Source organism: Bos indicus, chromosome 2, assembly GCF_029378745.1.
Source record: "Bos indicus isolate NIAB-ARS_2022 breed Sahiwal x Tharparkar chromosome 2, NIAB-ARS_B.indTharparkar_mat_pri_1.0, whole genome shotgun sequence".
Lineage (NCBI taxonomy): Eukaryota > Metazoa > Chordata > Mammalia > Artiodactyla > Bovidae > Bos > Bos indicus.
Window position 1 is genome coordinate 86,166,225 of NC_091761.1, and position 18,574 is coordinate 86,184,798.

At 38.6% G+C, this 18,574-nt stretch overlaps 1 protein-coding gene across 9 annotated transcripts in view; it reads right to left on the reverse strand.

The window, feature by feature from the left end:
- Positions 1–18,574, reverse strand: part of BOLL (boule homolog, RNA binding protein) — a 97,675-nt gene that overhangs the window by 48,787 nt on the left and 30,314 nt on the right. For 7 of the 9 annotated variants that reach the window (XR_011569692.1, XR_011569703.1, XR_002182318.2 and 4 more), the window contains exons 7-9: positions 14,308–14,379; positions 3,643–3,690; positions 1,309–1,437 (exon numbers count right to left, since the gene is read on the reverse strand). Coding sequence is in view for 6 of the 9 variants with exons in the window: in XM_070800098.1 (XP_070656199.1) it covers positions 1,309–1,437; positions 3,643–3,690; positions 14,308–14,379 (249 nt within the window). In the remaining 3 variants the exon portion in view is untranslated. The remainder of the gene's footprint in view (positions 1–1,308; positions 1,438–3,642; positions 3,691–14,307; positions 14,380–18,574) is intronic. The other 2 variants (XM_070800118.1, XM_070800114.1) reach the window with 2 other exon arrangements.

The window sequence follows — 18,574 nt, forward strand, 5'->3', positions numbered from 1 at the left end:
AATGTGAAGACACAAGGAAAGGATGGTCATCTATAAGCCAAGAAGAAAGGCCTGGATTAGAGCCTTCCCTCAAAGGCCTCAAATGAAACCAACACTCCCAACACCTTGATTTTGGACTTCTAGACTCCAGATGGCACCCCACTCCAGTACTCTTGCTTGGAAAATCCCATGGACAGAGGAGCCTGTTAGGCTGCAATCCATGGGGTCGCTAAGAGTCGGACATGACTGAGTGACTTCACTTTCAGTTTTCACTTTCACGCATTGGAGAAGGAAATGGCAACCCACTCCAGTATTCTTGCCTGGAGAATCCCAGGGATGGGGAAGCCTGGTGGGCTGGCGTCTATGGGGTCGCACAGAGTCGGACACGACTGAAGTGACTTAGCATAGACTCCAGAACCATGAGACAATAAATTTCTCTTTTTAAGCCATCCAGTTCATTTTACTTTGTTCAGGCAGCCTTAGCAGAGTTATACAAGTATGATGCAACTGTTTTATAGTCTTAATTTCTTCCAGATTTATAGACAACAAATACGTTGAACACACAAGCATGTAAGAACTCAAAAGAGTACAGCACATGTAAGCCTTCTTTAACAGAGTGCTTGCAGATTTAGTCAACAAAATGATAAATGAAGGGTGAGATGAAGAATGGAGAAATCATAGTAAAAGTATTGATAGTAAACATTTAAGATTCAAAATTGTGGAAGCTGCTATTTCAGAAAAATTATGTTATAAACTTTAGTAATAATAAAAATAATAATAAATACACTCAAATTGGGAGGTCGTTATTTATTTCCCAGTCTTTCACAACATATTTAAAACATACAATGTACAGTTCCTGGTACATAGATGATAAAGTTATTAGTAATGTTTTGCAAATATAAACACATGGAAGGTAATACTTACAGTTTTTAGTTATAAATTTGATTTATATCTTTGAAGGAAGAATTTTAATTCAAAGATTTTTTTCTTCTTTAATTTCTATATGCTTTTAACTGACAATGTTAGTAATAAGACAGGTAAACCAGAAGAAAGAAAAGCACTTATCTTACTCTTTCAAGGGGATTGAGTCAGGGATAGTTTAGTAAACAGCTGAGTTGAGGAATGATTCAGAAATAGTGAAGAAGTCTAAGATAAAGCATTCTTAGATATAAAAAAGGGGAAGAGATGTGAATAAATCAAAGGAAACATAAGATGTTCAACTTAAATGAGGATCTTGAACAAATATTTTTAGAAAAGGAAAAGAAATAAAATATATTACTTTGTAATATAAAATAAAATAAAATATATTACTTTGAGACTAACACATACCTCTGGAACTGAAGCTTCCATCAGAGACAGCGGAGGAGGAACACATCCACCATCTTGTGCAATTTCCACTGGTTGATAAATGACCTCAGAAGGTTGTAGGTATAAGAATGGAGCAGAAGAGGCAGGAGACTAAAACACAAAATCATGTTTCTAATTAAAATCGGATTAGTTATTTCAATTAAACCAAATGACTTAACCAACACATGAGAGAAATACTGGTTTCACATTTTCACATTTTCCTAAAGTTGTTTTTAGGGACAACACAGAAGTATCTTAACAACAAACTAGGAACTCTAGGATGCTATAAACTCCAATTATGTAGATATTATTAAATCACTTATCACTTGTGAAGTTGCTTCAGTCGTGTCCAACTCTATGCGACCCCAGAGACAGCAGCCCACCAGGCTCCCCCGTCCTTGGGATTCTCCAGGCAAGAACACTGGAGTGGGTTGCCATTTCCTTCTCCAATGCATGAAAGTGAAAACTGAAAGTGAAGTCACTCAGTCATGTCCGACTCTTAGCATCACTTATAAGTACTAGAAAGTTCTTAGCACTTTAGAAGCTCATAAATAAAGACGATCATTAAGATAACTATTAACGGTTGTAACAATATAATCTATGGTATTTAAATTGGCATTAATCTCACATGCTAGCAAAGTAATACTCAAAATTCTCCAACAGGATCAACAGTACGTGAATCGAGAACTTCCAGATGTTTAAGTTGGATTTAGAAAAGGCAGAGGAACCAGAGATCAAATTGCTAGCATCTGTTGGATCATCGAAAAAGCAAGAGAGTTTCAGAAAAACTGTTTTGGCTTTATTGACTATGCCAAGCCTTTGACTGTGTGGATCACAATAAACTGGAAAATTCTGAAGGAGATGGGAATACCAGACCACCTGACCTGCCTCCTGTGAAATCTGTATGCAGGTCAAGAAGCAACAGTTAGAACTGGACATGGAACAACAGACTGGTTCAAAATTGGGAAAGGAGTACATCAAGGTTGTATATTGTCACCCTGCTTATGTAACATATGCAGAGAAAATCATGCAAAATGTTGGGCTGGACAAAGCACAAGCTGGAATCAAGATTGCCAATAACCTCAGATATGCAGATGACACCACCCTTATGGCAGAAAGCGAAGAGGAATGAAAGAGCCTCTTGATGAAGGTAAAAGAGAAGGGTGGAAAAGTTGGCTTAAAACTCAATATTCAGAAAACAAAGATCATGGCATCTGGTCCCATTACTTCATGGCAAATAGATGGGGAAACAATGGAAACAGTATCAGACTTTATTTTCTTGGGCTACAAAATCACTGTGAATGGTGACTGTAGCCATGAAATTAAGACACTTGCTCCTTGGAAGAAAAGCTATGACCAACCTAGATAGCATATTAAAAAGCAGAGACTTTACTTTGCCAACAGAGGTCCATCTAGTCAAATCTATGGTTTTTCTAGTAGTCATGTACGGATGAGAGTTGGACCATAAAGAAGGTTGAGCACCGAAGAATTGATGCTTTTGAACTGTGGTGCTGGAGAAGACTCTTGAGAGTCCCCTGGACTGCAAGGAGATCAAATCAGTCAATCATAAAAGAAATCAATCCTTAATATTCACTGGAGGGACTGATGCTGTAGCTGAAGCTCTACTCCTATGGCCATCTGATGGGAAGAGCTGACTCACTGGAAAAGACCTTGATGCCAGGAAAGATTGAAGGCAGGAGGAGAACGGAATGACAGAAGATGAGATGGTTCGATGGTATCACCAACTCAATGGGCATGCGTCTAAGCAAGCTCTGGGAAATGGTGAAGGACAGGGAAGCCTGGTGTGCTGCAGTCCACAGAGTTTCAAAGACTAGGACATGACTGAGAGACTGAACAACAACAAATGTCTCTTTTCAGCTTTCTGACTTCCCATGAAGTGGGACTTGTCAAACCAACTTTATGGTGGTATACCATTTGTTATCAAAAGTTGAGAGATGGAATATTCATTTAGAAACATAAATAAAACTGAAGCAAAATCTGAAGTGAAGCTAGAAAATGCTCAGTTTTCTAATATTAATAACATATCACTTATTTATAAAATATTTTTACTTACATGGTCTCATTGTATCTTTACAAAAGTCATGTGAGAAAACTATCCAAGGTATGGTATTATTAATTCCATTTGCAAATGAAAAAGCTGAGAAATATAGTGATTAAATGAACTGCCAAATCAGTTAATAAATCAGTATCACAGTTAATAAATACTAGAGGAAGGTCTCAAATCTAGTCTTCCTGATTTAAATATTCATGTAGTCTTCACAAAAACAGTGAAAAAAGTTAAAAGTTAGTATTTACCTGAGGAACATTCCACTGCCATTGACCTGGTAGACACTGTGCAGGGGCCTAAAATGAAAAAAACAAAAAACAAAAAAAGCCCACCAGATTGTAAACAAGCATTAAAACTGAATATCTACCTGTAAAAGTATGAAGTTGAATCCCTATACTTCAAACCATATACAAAAATTAACCCAACATGGATAAAAGATAGACATGTAAGAGCTGAAACTACAAAACTCTTAGAAGAAAACATAGATGTAAATCTTAGTGACTTTGAACCAGGCAATTAAAAAAATATGACATCAAAAGCACAGGAAACAATAAAGAGAAAAAAGATAAACTGGATTTCACTAACATGAAAAACTTTTGTGGGGCAAAAGATACCATTAAGGAGGTAAAAATAAACCATAAGACTGGAAAAATATTTATAAATTATATATCTGATAAGGAACTTGTATCTAAACAAAGAACCCATATAGCTCAATAATAAAAGGCAAGTAGCCCAATATAAGGGCTTCCCTCGTGGCTCAGCTGGTAAAGAATCTGAGTGCAATGCAGGGGACCTGGGTTCGATCCCTCGGTTGGAAAGATCCCCTGGAGAAGGGAAAGGCTACCCACTCCAGTATTCTGGCCTGGAGAATTCCATGGGGGTTGCGAAGAGTCCGATACGACTGAGTGACTTTCACTTAAGAATCACTTAACCCAATATAAAAATTGGTTAAAGATATGAACAGACATTATTGCAAAGAAAATACAAAAAAACCATCAATAAGCATCTAAAAGATATTCAACATCATTTGCCTTGTAATCCTCTTCATAGATCAAAGCCTTGTTGTAGTGAAGGGGCTTGACTAATTCAATCAAACTATGAGCCATGCTGGGCAGGGCCACCCAAGACGGATGGGTCACAGCGAAGAGTTCTGACAAAATGGGATCCACTGGAGGAGGGACGGACAAACCACTCTAGTATTCTTGCTGTAAGAACCCCATGAGCAGTATGAAAAGGCAAAAAGATGTACCACCGGAAAATGAGTCCCCCATGTCTGTAGGTGTCCAATGTGCTACTAGGGAAGAGCAGGGAGATAGTTCCAGAAGAATGAAAAGTTTGGGCCAAAGCAGAAATGACGCCCAGTTGTGGATGTGTCTGGTGGTGAAAAGAAAGTCTAATGCTGTAAAAACAATATCACATAGAAACCTCTGGAATGTTAGATCCATGAATCAAGGTAAACTAGCCATGGTCAAGTAGGAGATGGTAAAAGTTAACATTGACATTTTAGGAATCAGTGAACTAAAATAGATGGGAATGGGCGAATTTGATTGAGATGACTGTTGTATCTACTGCTGTGGGCAAGAATCCCTTAGAAGAAATGGAATAGCCCTCATAGCCAACAAGAGAGTCTGAAATGCACTGCTACTGCTGCTGCCAAGTCGCTTCAGTAGTGTCTGACTCTGTGCGACCCCATGGACGGCAGTCCACCAGGCTCCCCCATCCCTGGGATTCTCCAGGCAAGAACACTGGAGTGGGTTGCCATTTCCTTCTGCAATGCATGAAAGTGAAAAGTCAAAGTGAAGTCGCTCAGTCGTGTCCGACTCTTTGCGACCCCATGGACTGCAGCCCACTAGGCTCCTCCATCCATGGGGTTTTCCAGGCAAGAGTACTGGAGTGGGGTGCACAATGGGCATAGCAAATACCCCTTTCCAACAAAACAAGAGACAACTTTACATATGGGCACTGCCAGATGATCACCGAAATCAGACTGCTTGTACTCTTCGCAGCCAAAGATGGAGAAGCTCTATACAGTCAGCAAAAAAACAAGACCAGCAACAGACTATGGTTCAGATTATCAGCTCCTTACTGCAAAATTCAGGCTTAAATTGAAACAAGTAGGGAAAACCACTAGGCCATTCAGGTATGACCTAAATCCAATCTTTTATGATTATACAGTGGAGGTGATGAATAGATGAAAAGGATCAGATATGGCAGATAAGAGTGCCTGAAGAACTATGGTCAAGGTTTCTAACACTGTACAGGAGGTGGTGACCAAAACTATCCCAAAGAAAAAGAAATGCAAGAAGGCAAAGTGGTGGTCTGATCAGGCTTTTCAAATAGCTGAGGAAAGAAGAGAAGCAAAAAGCAAGCAAGGAAGAAAGAGAAAGATAAACCAAACTGAATGCAGAGTTCCAGAGAATAACAAGGAGAGATAAGAAGATAAGATGGTGATGCCATCCAGCCATCTCATCCTCTGTCATACCCTTCTCCTTCTGCCCCCAATCCCTCCCAGCATCAGAGTCTTTTCCAATGAGTCAACTCTTCGCATGAGGTGGTCAAAGTACTGGAGTTTCAGCTTTAGCATCAGTCCTTCCAATGAACACCCAGGACTGATGATCTTCAGAATGGACTGGTTGGATCTCCTTGCAGTCCAAGGGACTCTCAAGAGTCTTCTCCAACACCACAGTTCAGAAGCATCAATTCTTCGGTGCTCAGCTTTCTTCACAGTCCAATTCTCACATCCATACATGACCACAGGAAAAACCATAGCCTTGACTAGATGGACCTTTGTTGGCAAAGTACTGTCTCTGCTTTTTAATAAGCTATCTAGGTTGGTCATAACTTTCTTTCTAAGGAGTAAGCGTCTTTTTAATTTCATGGCTGCAATCACCATCTGCAGTGATTTTCGAGCCCAGAAAAATAAAGTCTGACACTGTTTCCACTGTTTCCCCATCTATTTCCCATGAAGTGATGGGACCAGATGCCATGATCTTCGTTTTCTGAATTGTGAACTTTAACCCAACTTTTTCACTCTCCTCTTTCACTTTCATCAAGAGGCTTTTTAGTTCCTCTTCACTTTCTGCCATAAGGGTGGTGTCATCTGCATATCTGAGGTTATTTATATTTCTCCTGGCAATCTTGATTCCAGCTTGTGCTTCTTCCAGTCCAGTGTTTCTCATGATGTACTCTGCATAAAAGTGAAATAAACAGGGTGACAATATACAGCCTTGATGTACTCCTTTTCCTATTTGGAACCAATCCGTTGTTCCATGTCCAGTTCTAACTGTTGCTTCCTGACCTGCATGTAGGTTTCTCAAGAGGCAGGTCAGGTAGTCTGGTATTCCCATCTCTTTCAGAATTTTCCAGTTTATTGTGATCCACACAGTCAAAGGCTTTGGCATTGTCAATAAAGCGGAAATAGATGTTTTTCTGGAACTCTCTTGCTTTTTCTATGATCCAGTGGATGTTGGCAATTTGATCTCTGGTTCCTCTGCCTTTTCTAAAACCAGCTTGAACATCTGGAAGTTCACGGTTCACGTATTGCTGAAGCTACTTCATGGCTAATAGAAGGGGGAAAAAGTGGAAGCACTAACAGATTTTACTTTCTTGGGCTTCAAAATCACTGTGAATGGTGACTGTAGCCATGAAATTAAGACGCTTGCCCCTTGGAAGAAAAGCTATGACAAACCTAGAGAGCATATGAAAAAGTAAAGACATCACTTTGCCGATAAAGTTCTGTACAGTCAAAGCTACAGTTTTTCCAATAATTGTGTATGGATGTGAGAATTGGGACATAAAGAACGCTGAGCACCAAAGAATTGATGCTTTCGGATTGTGGTGCTGGGGAAGACAATTCAGAGTCCCTTGGACAGCAAGGAGATCAAACCAGCCAATCCTAAAGGAAATCAACCTTAAATATTCGTTGGAAGGACTGATTCTGAATCTGAAGGTGCAATACTTTGGCCACCTGATGCAAAGAGCTGACTCACTAGAAAAGACCCTGACGCTGGGAAAGATTGAAGGCAAAAGGAGATGAGTGGCAGAGGATGAGATAGATAGCATCACTGACTCAATGGACACATGTTTTTGAGCAAACTCTGGGAGATGGTGAAGGACAGGGAAGCATGGAATGCTGCAGTTCATGGGGAAGCAGAGAGTTAGACATTCCTTAGTGACTGAACAGCAACTACAATGGAAATCAAAACTACACTGTGGTATCACTTCACATACACTAGTATGGCTATAGTAAAAAATGTAGATAATAAGTGTGTGCAAAGATGTGGAGAAACCCTCATAAACTGCTGGTGGGACTGTAAAATGGTGTAGCCTTTTGGAAAGTATGACACATCCTTAAAAGGTTAAATATAGAGATACCATTTGATTTAGCAATTCCATTCCTAGATACAAGACCTAAGAGAAACGAAAACATAAGTCCACAAAAAATCTGTACACAAATGTTCATAACAGCATTATCTGTAAGACAGTAAAGGTGGAAACAACCCAAAAGTCATCAACAAATGAACAGATATAAAAAATGTGGTATAGGCATATAATGTCCATAATAGGCAAATCTATAAAGAAAGAAAGTATTGATATATTACTGGTTCTTAGGACAGGGAGGAGGGGGTAAGAGGAATGACTACTAATGGGTAAAGCTCCCCCGCACCCCATGGTACGGTAGCAACTGTAAATTTAGTAAAAACTACTGTGTTGTAAACTACTCCCCTGGTGGCTCAGACGGTAAAGCGTCTGCCTACAATGTGGGAGACCCGGGTTCAATCCCTGGGTCAGGAAGATCTCCTGGAGAAGGAAATGGCAACCCACTCCAGTATTCTTTCCTGGAAAATCCCAAGGGTGGAGAAGCCTAGGAGGCTACAGTCCATGGCGTTCTCAAAGAATCAAACACGACTGAGCGACTTCACTTTTCACTTTGTTGTACAGCTTCCCAGGTGGCGCTAGAGGTAAAGAACCCGCCTGCCAATGCAGGAGACACAAGAGATGTGGATTTGATCTCTGAGTCAGGAAGATCCCCTGGAGAAGGGCATGGAAATGCACTCCAGTATTCTTGCCTGGAGAATCCCATGGACAGAGGAACCTGGTGGGCTAGCTACAGTCCATAGGGTTGCAAAGAGTCAGACACGGCTGAAGCAACTTAGCACACATTCTGTTGTACTCTCTGAAAAGGTGAATTGTATATGGTATATGAATATCTAAATAAAGCTGTTATATAAATAAAAAAGAGAGTCAAGATTTAAGGTACTTATTGTAAGATGACAATAGTAAAGACAGTCTTTTTATTTCTTAAATCATTTGTATTATTCTTTAATAATAAATGTTTTACCTTATTTTCCACCTTTAATAAAATTTTTTTTAATTGTTAAAGTAAAAAAGACAGTAGATAAGATCCCATGAATCTACTATTGAAATGGTTAATTTCGGGCAGACCACATCAACTGCTAGTGGATGACATCAATATGATAACCAAGTGAGGTGTGTTCTTTATACCATGTTTAAAAAGGCAAGATAATCTCTTAAGAAAATATTTTAATAAAAATCTGAAATAACATGATTAATGTACAGATTTGTTAGATAAATAAAATCACTATCTACTTCTGAAGTGAAATATACAAAAGAAATAAATACTGACTGAACCAGTCATTATCTGATTTGACTAACAGAAACTGATAAAGCTATCAATCTCAGAATTTGTAAAAAGAGCAAGGGAAGAGATTATCAAAGTGGCAGTTTTAAGGGCAGAATGATGATGAATAAATAAATAACTGGAAAGATATGCAAAGTTAAATTATTTTTTACATTGCAAAATATGTTACAAATTGGTACAAAAATCTTTCCCAAGTATATCTAGGTAATATACTTCCAGTTTTGTAATCTGTGTCAAGTGGAAAATCAGAGCCAAAGTATAAAACTAAACTGTATTAGAAACTTTACAGAATACATCTATGTCATGCATGTACATATGTAATCAATTAATGGAGGAGCTGGACTCCACAAAGTGCAAGCAGAAAGCAACTTCAATCTTTCTCACCCCTGGCACTTTAAAAGCACTTTGTTAAAACTAGTGTTTACCAGTGGTGAGAGGGAAGGGGGAGGGAAAAAAAGGGTGGGAGTTAAAAGGTACAAACTATTATGTATAAAATAAATAAGCTGTAAGGATATAATGGCAACCTAGTCCAGTATTCTTGCCTGGAAAATCCCATGGACAGAGGAGCCTGCAGGGCCGCAGTCTGTGGGGTCAGACAGGACTGAGCAACAAGGATACACAGGGTCTGCATGCAGGTTAAGTTGCTTTAGTTGTGTCCAACTCTATGACCCTATGGACTGTAGCCCGCCAAGCTCCTCTGTTCATGGGGTTCTCCAGGCAAGAATACTGGAGTGGGTTGCCATTTCCTCCTCCAAGGGATCTTCTCGAGCCAAGGATCAAACCCACATCTCTTAGCTCTCTTGCACTGGCAGTCAGATTCCTTACCACCAGTGCCACCTGAGAAGCCCACACAGGGAATACAGACATTTAAAAAACAATTTTATTTATTTTTGGCTGTGCTGGGTCTTTGTTGCTATGCTCGGACTTTCTCTAGTTGAGGTGAGTGGGGGCTACTCTCTAGTTGGGGTGTGTGGGCTTCTCACTGAGGTGGCTCCTTTTGATCCTGAGCAAAGGTTCTGAGTGTCTGGGCTTCAGTAGTTGTGGCATGTGGGCTCAGCAGTTGCGGCTTCTTGGCTCTAGAGCACAGACTCAATAGTTGTAGTGCATAGGCTTAGTTGCTCCATGGCATGTGAGAACTTCCCGCATGAGGGACTGAACCCGTGTCTCTTGCACTGACAGGTGAATTCTCCACCACTGAGCCACCAGGGAAGTCCTGGCCAATATTTTATAATAACTATAAAGGGAGTAAAATCAATAAAAATTTTGAATCACTATGATGTACACTGAAGCTAATGTACATCAACTATACTTTACTAAAAAACAAATTTTTCAAAGGGTAAACAGACAAATAAAAATCATTGTGTTGAGCTGGTTTTCCTAGCCTCCAGATAAAAATCAGGAAAAATTATTTTTTGGCATGTTAACAGATTTCACAGTTTATTGTGATCCACACAGTCAAAGGTTTTGGCATAGTCAATAAAGCAGAAATAGATGTTTTTCTGGAACGCTCTTGCTTTTTCGATGATTCAACAGATGTTGGCAATTTGATCTCTGGTTCCTTTGCATTTTCTAAAACCAGCTTGAACATCTGGAAGTTCACGGTTCACGTATGGCTGAAGCCTGGCTTGGAGAATTTTGAGCATTACAGGTCAGGAAGCAACAGTTAGACCTGGACATGGAACAACAGACTGGTTCCAAATAGGAAAAGGAGTACGTCAAGGCTGTATATTGTCACCCTGCTTATTTAACTTATATTCAGAGTACATCATGAGAAATGCTGGACTGGAAGAAGCACAAGCTGGAATCAAGATTGCTGGGAGAAATATCAATAACCTCAGATATGCAGATAACACCACCCTTATGGCAGAAAGTGAAGAGGAACTCAAAAGCCTCTTGATGAAAGTGAAAGAGGAGAGTGAAAAAGTTGGCTTAAAGCTCAACATTCAGAAAATGAAGATCATGGCATCTGGTCCCATCACTTCATGGGAAATAGATGGAGAAACAGTGGAAACAGTGCCAGACTTTATCTTTTTGGGCTCCAAAATCACTGCAGATGGTGACTGCAGCCATGAAATTAAAAGACACTTACTCCTTGGAAGGAAAGTTATAACCAACCTAGATAGCATATTCAAAATCAGAGACATTCATTACTTGCCAACAAAGGTCCGTTTAGTCAAGGCTATGGTTTTTCCAGTGGTCATGTATGGATGCGAGAGTTGGACTGTGAAGAAAGCTGAGCGCCAAAGAATTGATGCTTTTGAACTGTGGTGTTGGAGAAGACTCTTGAGAGTCCCTTGGACTGCAAGAAGACCCAACCAGTCCATTCTGAAGGAGATCAGCCCTGGGTGTTCTTTGGAAGGAATGATGCTAAAGCTGAAACTCCAGTACTTTGGCCACCTCATGCAAAGAGTTGACTCATTGGAAAAGACTCTGATGCTGGGAGGGATTGGGGGCAGGAGGAGAAGGGGACGACAGAGGATGAGATGGCTGGATGGCATCACTGACTCGATGGATGTGAGTCTGAGTGAACTCCGGGAGATGGTGATGGACAGGGAGGCTTGGTGTGCTGAGATTCATGGGGTCGCGAAGAGTCAGACATGACTGAGCAACTGAACTGAACTGAACAGATTCCAAATGCTGACTCTCTTGTCAGGTACTTTTTTCTTTGGTGATGTCCTTGCTGAGAACTCCTGACTACAATTTTAGACCTAGATTCTAGGGGTCTACTTCACATAGATTTTTTTCTCTCCTGGGGTCACTTTATACTTTTTTGGAAAGATTTTCTTCTATGAAGTTCTTATCTTGCTCTTGGGAAAAAAACTTTGCTTGTTGTGAGATGTTCAGCATGTTCCCCCTGTAGCCTTCTTTTCTAGCTCTGCTTCCATAGTCCACATCACCTAGAGGAAGGCATGGCAACCCATTCCAGTATTCTTGCCCGGAGAACCCCATGGATAGAGGAGCCTGGCGGGCTATAGTCCATAGCGTCACAAAGAGTTGGACGTGACTGAAGTGACTTAGCAAGCATGCATGCACAAGTCTAAAAGATTCTATCTCACAAATTCCAGGAGACAAATATTAAACTCTCTTCAGTTCAGTTCAGTTGCTCAGTCGTGTCTGACTCTTCACAACCCCATTAATTGCAGCACGCCAGGCCTCCTTGTCCATCACCAACTCCCGGAGTTCACTCAGACTCACGTCCATCCAGTCAGTGATGCCATCCAGCCATCTCATCCTCTGTCATCCCCTTCTCCTCCTGCCCCCCAATCCCTCCAAGCATCAGGGTCTTTTCCAATGAATCAACTCTTTGCATGAGGTGGCCAAAGTACTGGAGTTTCAGTTTTAGCATCATTCCTAACAAAGAAATCCCAGGGCTGATCTCCTTCAGAATGGACTGGTTGGATCTCCTTGCAGTCCAAGGGACTCTCAAGAGTGTTCTCCAACACCACAGTTCAAAGGCATCAATTCTTCGGCATTCAGCTTTCTTCACAGTCCAACTCTCACATCCATACATGACCACAGGAAAAACCATAGCCTTGACTAGACAGACATTTGTTGGCAAACTAATGTCTCTGCTTTCGAATATGCTATCTAGGTCGGTTATCTTTCCTTCCAAGGAGTAAGAGTCTAAACTCTCTTAGTCATTCTCTAAGGTCCTCTTCACTTGGTTGAGAATGGGAAATGCCATAGCATTCTAAAACTCTCTTGTTAAAAAAGCCTCATTCGGGGATGATATGGGAGAATGGCATTAAAATATGTATAATATAAGAAAAAAAAAAGCCTCATTACCAGTCTTCTTTATTAACCTCATCCTCAAGACGTGGTTAATAATGAGCACTCCTCATGTGCTCAAAATGGGCAATAAGCTAAGGGTCCTAAAACTGGTTTCATGACTATTGGTTTGTCTTGTTAAACAGCCTATTATCTAATGTTGTCTTTGGGACCTCTCAAAATTTTGAATTAGCAATAGTCATGCTACACGTGTACTTTAAATAAATGCCATCAAGTTACTTTCATTTTTACTAAGTGAATAAAATACTTTAATTTTATACTTAGCATAGTAACAGAATTAAAGAACAACTCTCCCAAACCTAGTCTAATACTAAAATAATTTCAGTAACCATAATATTTCATATGGGTCTAATAAAGTTCAAAAAGAAAAAAAACCCAGAAACAAAGTCTTCTACTATTTCAAAGGTATAAAAGAATGTGATTTTATTTGCGAATGCTATAGACCAGAAGTGAAAGTGAAGTTGCTCAGCGTGTCTGACTCTTTGTAACCCCATGGACTGTAGTCTACCAGGTTCCTCAGGCCATGGAATTTTCCAGGCAAGAGTACTGGAGTGGGTTGCCATTTCCTTCTCCAGAAGTAGGAAACCATTTTCTGTAAAGGGCTAATGGGTAAATATTTTAAGCTTGCAGGTCATATATCTCTCTTGCAACCACTCAACTCTTCTACTGCAGCACAAAAGCAGCCACAAACAATTATGTAAACAAATATGGCTGTTTTCCAATTACATTTTATTTACAAGACACCAAAATGGTCTGGCATTAGAGTTTACTTACCCTCAACCTCCCATAAGAATTAATGAAAAGAAGAATGTTGATTAACTAAAAGAGGCTGTCATAAATCACATTATTTTATTATGATATGTTTATTAAATATAATAACTAGAAACTGACATAATAACAATAACATAAAAAAAATCAGCCTGTGGTCCAGTATTTTCATAATACCTTGGAAATTATTTCTATGTTAGCCATGGGAGCAAAACCGACCCTATTACATTTGATAAAAGTAAGTCCTTTATTGGACAGACTGATGCTGAAGTTCCAATACTTTGGCCACCTGATGCAAAGAGCCAACTAACTGGAAAAGACCCGGATGCTGGGTAAGATTAAAGGCAAAAGAAGGAGAGGGTGGCAGAGGACAAGATGGTTAAATAGCATCACCAACTCAATGGACATGAATTTGAGCAAACTCCAGGAGATAGTGAAGGACAGGGAAGCCTGGCATGCTGCAGTCCATGGGGTGGCAAAGAGTCGGACATGACAACAGCGTAAGTAAACAATCTATCTTCTTATATGACATGTAGATCCCTCATTAAAAAAAAAAGAAAATACCACTGCTATCAAGGCTTAACTACCTCTTTTAAATTACGAGAGTATTTATTTGCAAGAGAAAGACTAAAATGAAAGATATTCAAAAAAGGACTGAAACTATCAAAGATTTGCATTGTAATTTAATGTTTACCTGGTAGTGATATGCAGGTTGTTGATAAACAGGCTGAGCTACCATCACAGGGGAACTAGATATAGAACGTGACTGTTAAGAGCAAAGAAAAGTAGCAAAAATTATTTTAGGCAAAATTCTTTAAAATTGTTTATGACAAAGTTTATCTTACACTGTTACCTAAACCCAGTCAACTTACAGTTTATGACTGGAAATATAATTTTCCCACCTCTTATTGATATTATTGCAACTCCACTTCAAGTTTATTAAAATTATCACAATATTTCTACTTCCATGTGGTTTCATTTCCACAGTAATGTTAAAACCACCCCCAGAAAAGTTGCTTTTATGAATAAATACATTTTCTAAGAGAATATTTCCCTGATGCTGGGAAATATTCTTTCCCTGATGCTGGGAAAGATTGAAGGCAGGAGGAGAAGGGGATGACAGAGAATGAGGCCGTTAGATGGCATCACCGACTCGATGGACATGAGTTTGAGCAAGCTCCAGGAGTTGGTGATAGACAGAGAAGCCTGGCATGCCGCAGTCCATTGGGTTACAAAGAGTTGGACACGACTGAGCGACTGAACTGAAGAGAATATTAGATGAAAACTAGCAGCTGGAGTTAAGGTGACATAGCTTATTTCCATTGCAGAGACAAGCAGTAGATGTTTACACAGCATTTAGAACTGAATGAATAATCATACCTTATTTGCCACTAATTTCCCACTACTTACAAATAATCAACATCCTATTCCTTTGTTATATATTTAATTAAAGCAAGTGCATTATTTATTGAAGAATATTAAACTCTATTTTAAATAAGTCATCTAATAAATTTACAAGTGATTTGTTCGATAAAAGTACATATAACACTTGATTATTCAGAGTAATAGAATAAACCTCAAAATAGATTATTTAAAGCCAGATCATTATAAAACAGGCAAACTGTATTACAAAATAGGTAAAATAGACTTTAACGACAGCAATTAAAATTCAATTTGTATCAATGTATGGCAAAACCAATATTGAAAGTAAAAAAAAAAAAATTCAATTTGTAACATGGGATCTAATTTGCACATTTACCCATCCACCCAAATTGAAGAAAAGTATCATCGTTTTGCATAATTTTCAGACAATTGTGCATTAATAAAATTGTACTACAGATTAACATTTGAAAATAATGTAATTTATTATATTAACACATTAAAGAAGAAAAAATGATATTCTCAGCAGACACAGAAACTACACTGTTAAAATTCAATACCCTTTCAGGATAAAAAGTTAGTAAACAGAGTAAAAAAATAACTTTCTTAATTGATTTAGGTCAGTAATTCTCAACCAGGTGGGACACTGCACTCCCAGGAAATATTTGGTAGTATTTTGGTTTTCATAAATGTAGGGAGGCTAGGAATCCACTAAAAATCCTGCAATGTACAGGACAGTTTCTGCAAAAAAGAAACAACCATCTGACCCCAAATGTCAACAGTGCTAAGATGGAGAAAACTTGGTTAAAGTTTAGAGTATCTTAACATATCTATATCTATGTAGGTTTTGAAAGATACTCATATAAACCTTAATGATTAATTACTGAACTTTCATTTTTTTAAGAACAAGATTATGGTGTTAAAACATAAATAATGTGGGAGAGACACTGCCAGTTCGTTTATTCTTATAGCATAAAAATTGGTGCTTCAGGAATTGACACTCTTGGAAAGCATTTTCTGCCTCCTGCTAGTTGTGGAAGTGTTTTTCTACAATAACTTGTCAAGATGCTTGAAGAAGTGGTAGTCCACTGGGGAGAGGTAAGGTGAATATGGTGGATGAGGCAAAACTTTGTAGCCCAATTTGATCAACTTTTGAAGCATTAGTTGTGCAACATGTGGTCAGGTGACGTCATGGAGAACTGGGCTCATTCTGCTGACTATAGGCATTGCAGTTTTTGGTGCATCTCATTGATTTGTTGAGCATACTTGTCAGATGTAATGGTTTTATCAGGATTCAAAAGCTGTACTGGATCACATGAGCAGCAGACCACCAAACAGCGACCATGACCTTTTTTCATTAGATGTGTGGCTTTGGGAAGTGCTCTGGAGCTTCTTCTTAGTCCAGCCACTGAACTGGTGGTCACTGGTTGTCATATAAAATCCACTTTTCGTTGCAGGTCACAATCCGATAAAGAAATGGTTCACTGCTGTTGTGTAGAATAAGAGAAGATGACACTTAAAAACAATTTTTTTTTTAAATTTTTGGTCAGCTCATGAGGCACCCAATTTTTTTCACCTTTCTAGTTTGCGTCAAATGCCAAATGGCCATAGAATGGTCAAAACTGAGTTCTTTAGCAACTTGTGTAGTTTAAGATGATCAGGTTCGATTTTGGCTTTCTGTTGGTCACTGTCAACTTCCAATGGCCGGCCACTACACTCATCTTCAAGGCTCTCATCTCCTCTGCAAAACTTCTTGAAACAGGACCGCACTGTATGTTCATTAGTAGTTCCTGGGACAAATGTGTTATTGATGTTGCAAGCTGTCTCTACTGCTTTAAGATGTATTTTGAACTCAAATAAGAAAACTGCTCAAATTTGTTTTTTCTCTAACATCATTTCCCTAGTCTAAAATAAACAGAAAGTAGTTAAGTCATTAGCAAAAAAACACAAAGCAAGAAATGTCATTAACATTATGTGTAACATAACCACATTTATTTAAAAATGTATTCCAATATCAAACAGCAAAGTTCAACAATGCAAGACCACAATTACTTTTCCAACAACCCAATATGTCTAAACTATTTAAAATTCGGTAAATTTCAGATTTCAGCTTAAATGAGTGAGAGTATTCCTAATTTTTCAAAAAACCTTTAGAGGATATATAAGCAAAAAATTTTGAAGACTACTGTCCTAAACTCTCACATAATATATACAAAACCTAAGTGGTTAATACAGTCCTTTAAAAAAATTTTTATACTCTATTATTTATTTACCATTATATAACTTTTCTAAATAGGGTAATGCATTATAATAAATAATTGCATTTATTGTATATTACTGTATGTGTGTGTATGCACGCTCATTCTCTTTGTGACTCCATGGACTGGAGCCCAGCAGGCTCCTAAGTCCATGGAATTTTCCAGTCAAGAGTACTGGAGTGGGTTGACATTTACTACACCAGGGGATCTTCCCAACCTAGGGATCAAATTCACATCTTCTCCATTGGCAGGTGGATTCTTTACCACTGTGCCACCTGGGAAGCCCTCCATATATTATAATCATGAGCAATATATTCATTATATTTATAGAACTTTATTCATTTATATATATTTCAATCTCAGATCTGCTAAATGTAGATTTCCAGGTACTATTTCTGTTCAGGAAAAAAAAAAAAATCCTCCACATGTGATTCTCTGAATTTGTGGAATATGATCACAAAACATACCCCAAGAAAGCTCCAAATGGATTACAGAGTTGAATATAAAGTAAAATGAAATCATGGAATAACTAGTAGAAAGTAAATCTGAGTAGTTTTCAGATCCCTAGCGGGGCAACATTGTGTAAGTGATGAAGTAAAATTAAAAAATCAATTCATTTAGTCATAAAACTTTTAAACTTACAAAGAGTGAAAAAGATGAAAATACCATGTAAAATTTATATATAAAATAATAAAGTTTCATTCCATATTAAAGTCTTACAAATTGATTAGAATAAAAATAGGACCTTAATGGCTCAATTAAAAAAAATCACAAGCAGTTTATAAGTAGTATATGTAATTTAAAAATTGCATTGAAAATATTTCATGTAATTAAATTTTTTGTTGTTGATGTATAGTTGATTTACAATGTTGTGTTAATTTCAGGTGCATAGCAAACTGATTTAGTTACACACACGTGTGTATGCACACACACACGCATTTTTTTCAGATTCATTTCCTTATTCATTTCCTTTACAGGTTAGTACAATATATTGAGTACAGTTCCCCCAGTGTAGTCTTGATTGTAGAAAAAACTTAAAATGTCCATTGTGGGGAGCGAGCTCCGCCCCTGGCAAAGGTCATGAGGAAGGAGGCTTGGCATACGCAAAGGCGGGATCAAGCCTCAGGAGTCTCCCTGGAAATTCTCGAGCAATCTACCCCCAAAACCAGAGTCTGCCTACTTTCTGCTTTGTGCTTTCACCTACACCTCTGACTTTACGGGGGGCTGTCCCCCACTACCTCTCTGAAAAAAAAAAGTTAGCTTACAGCTCCAGTTAATAATTCCTGGGTGTGACAGTGTTTAACCTACAAACTCCTTTGGAAA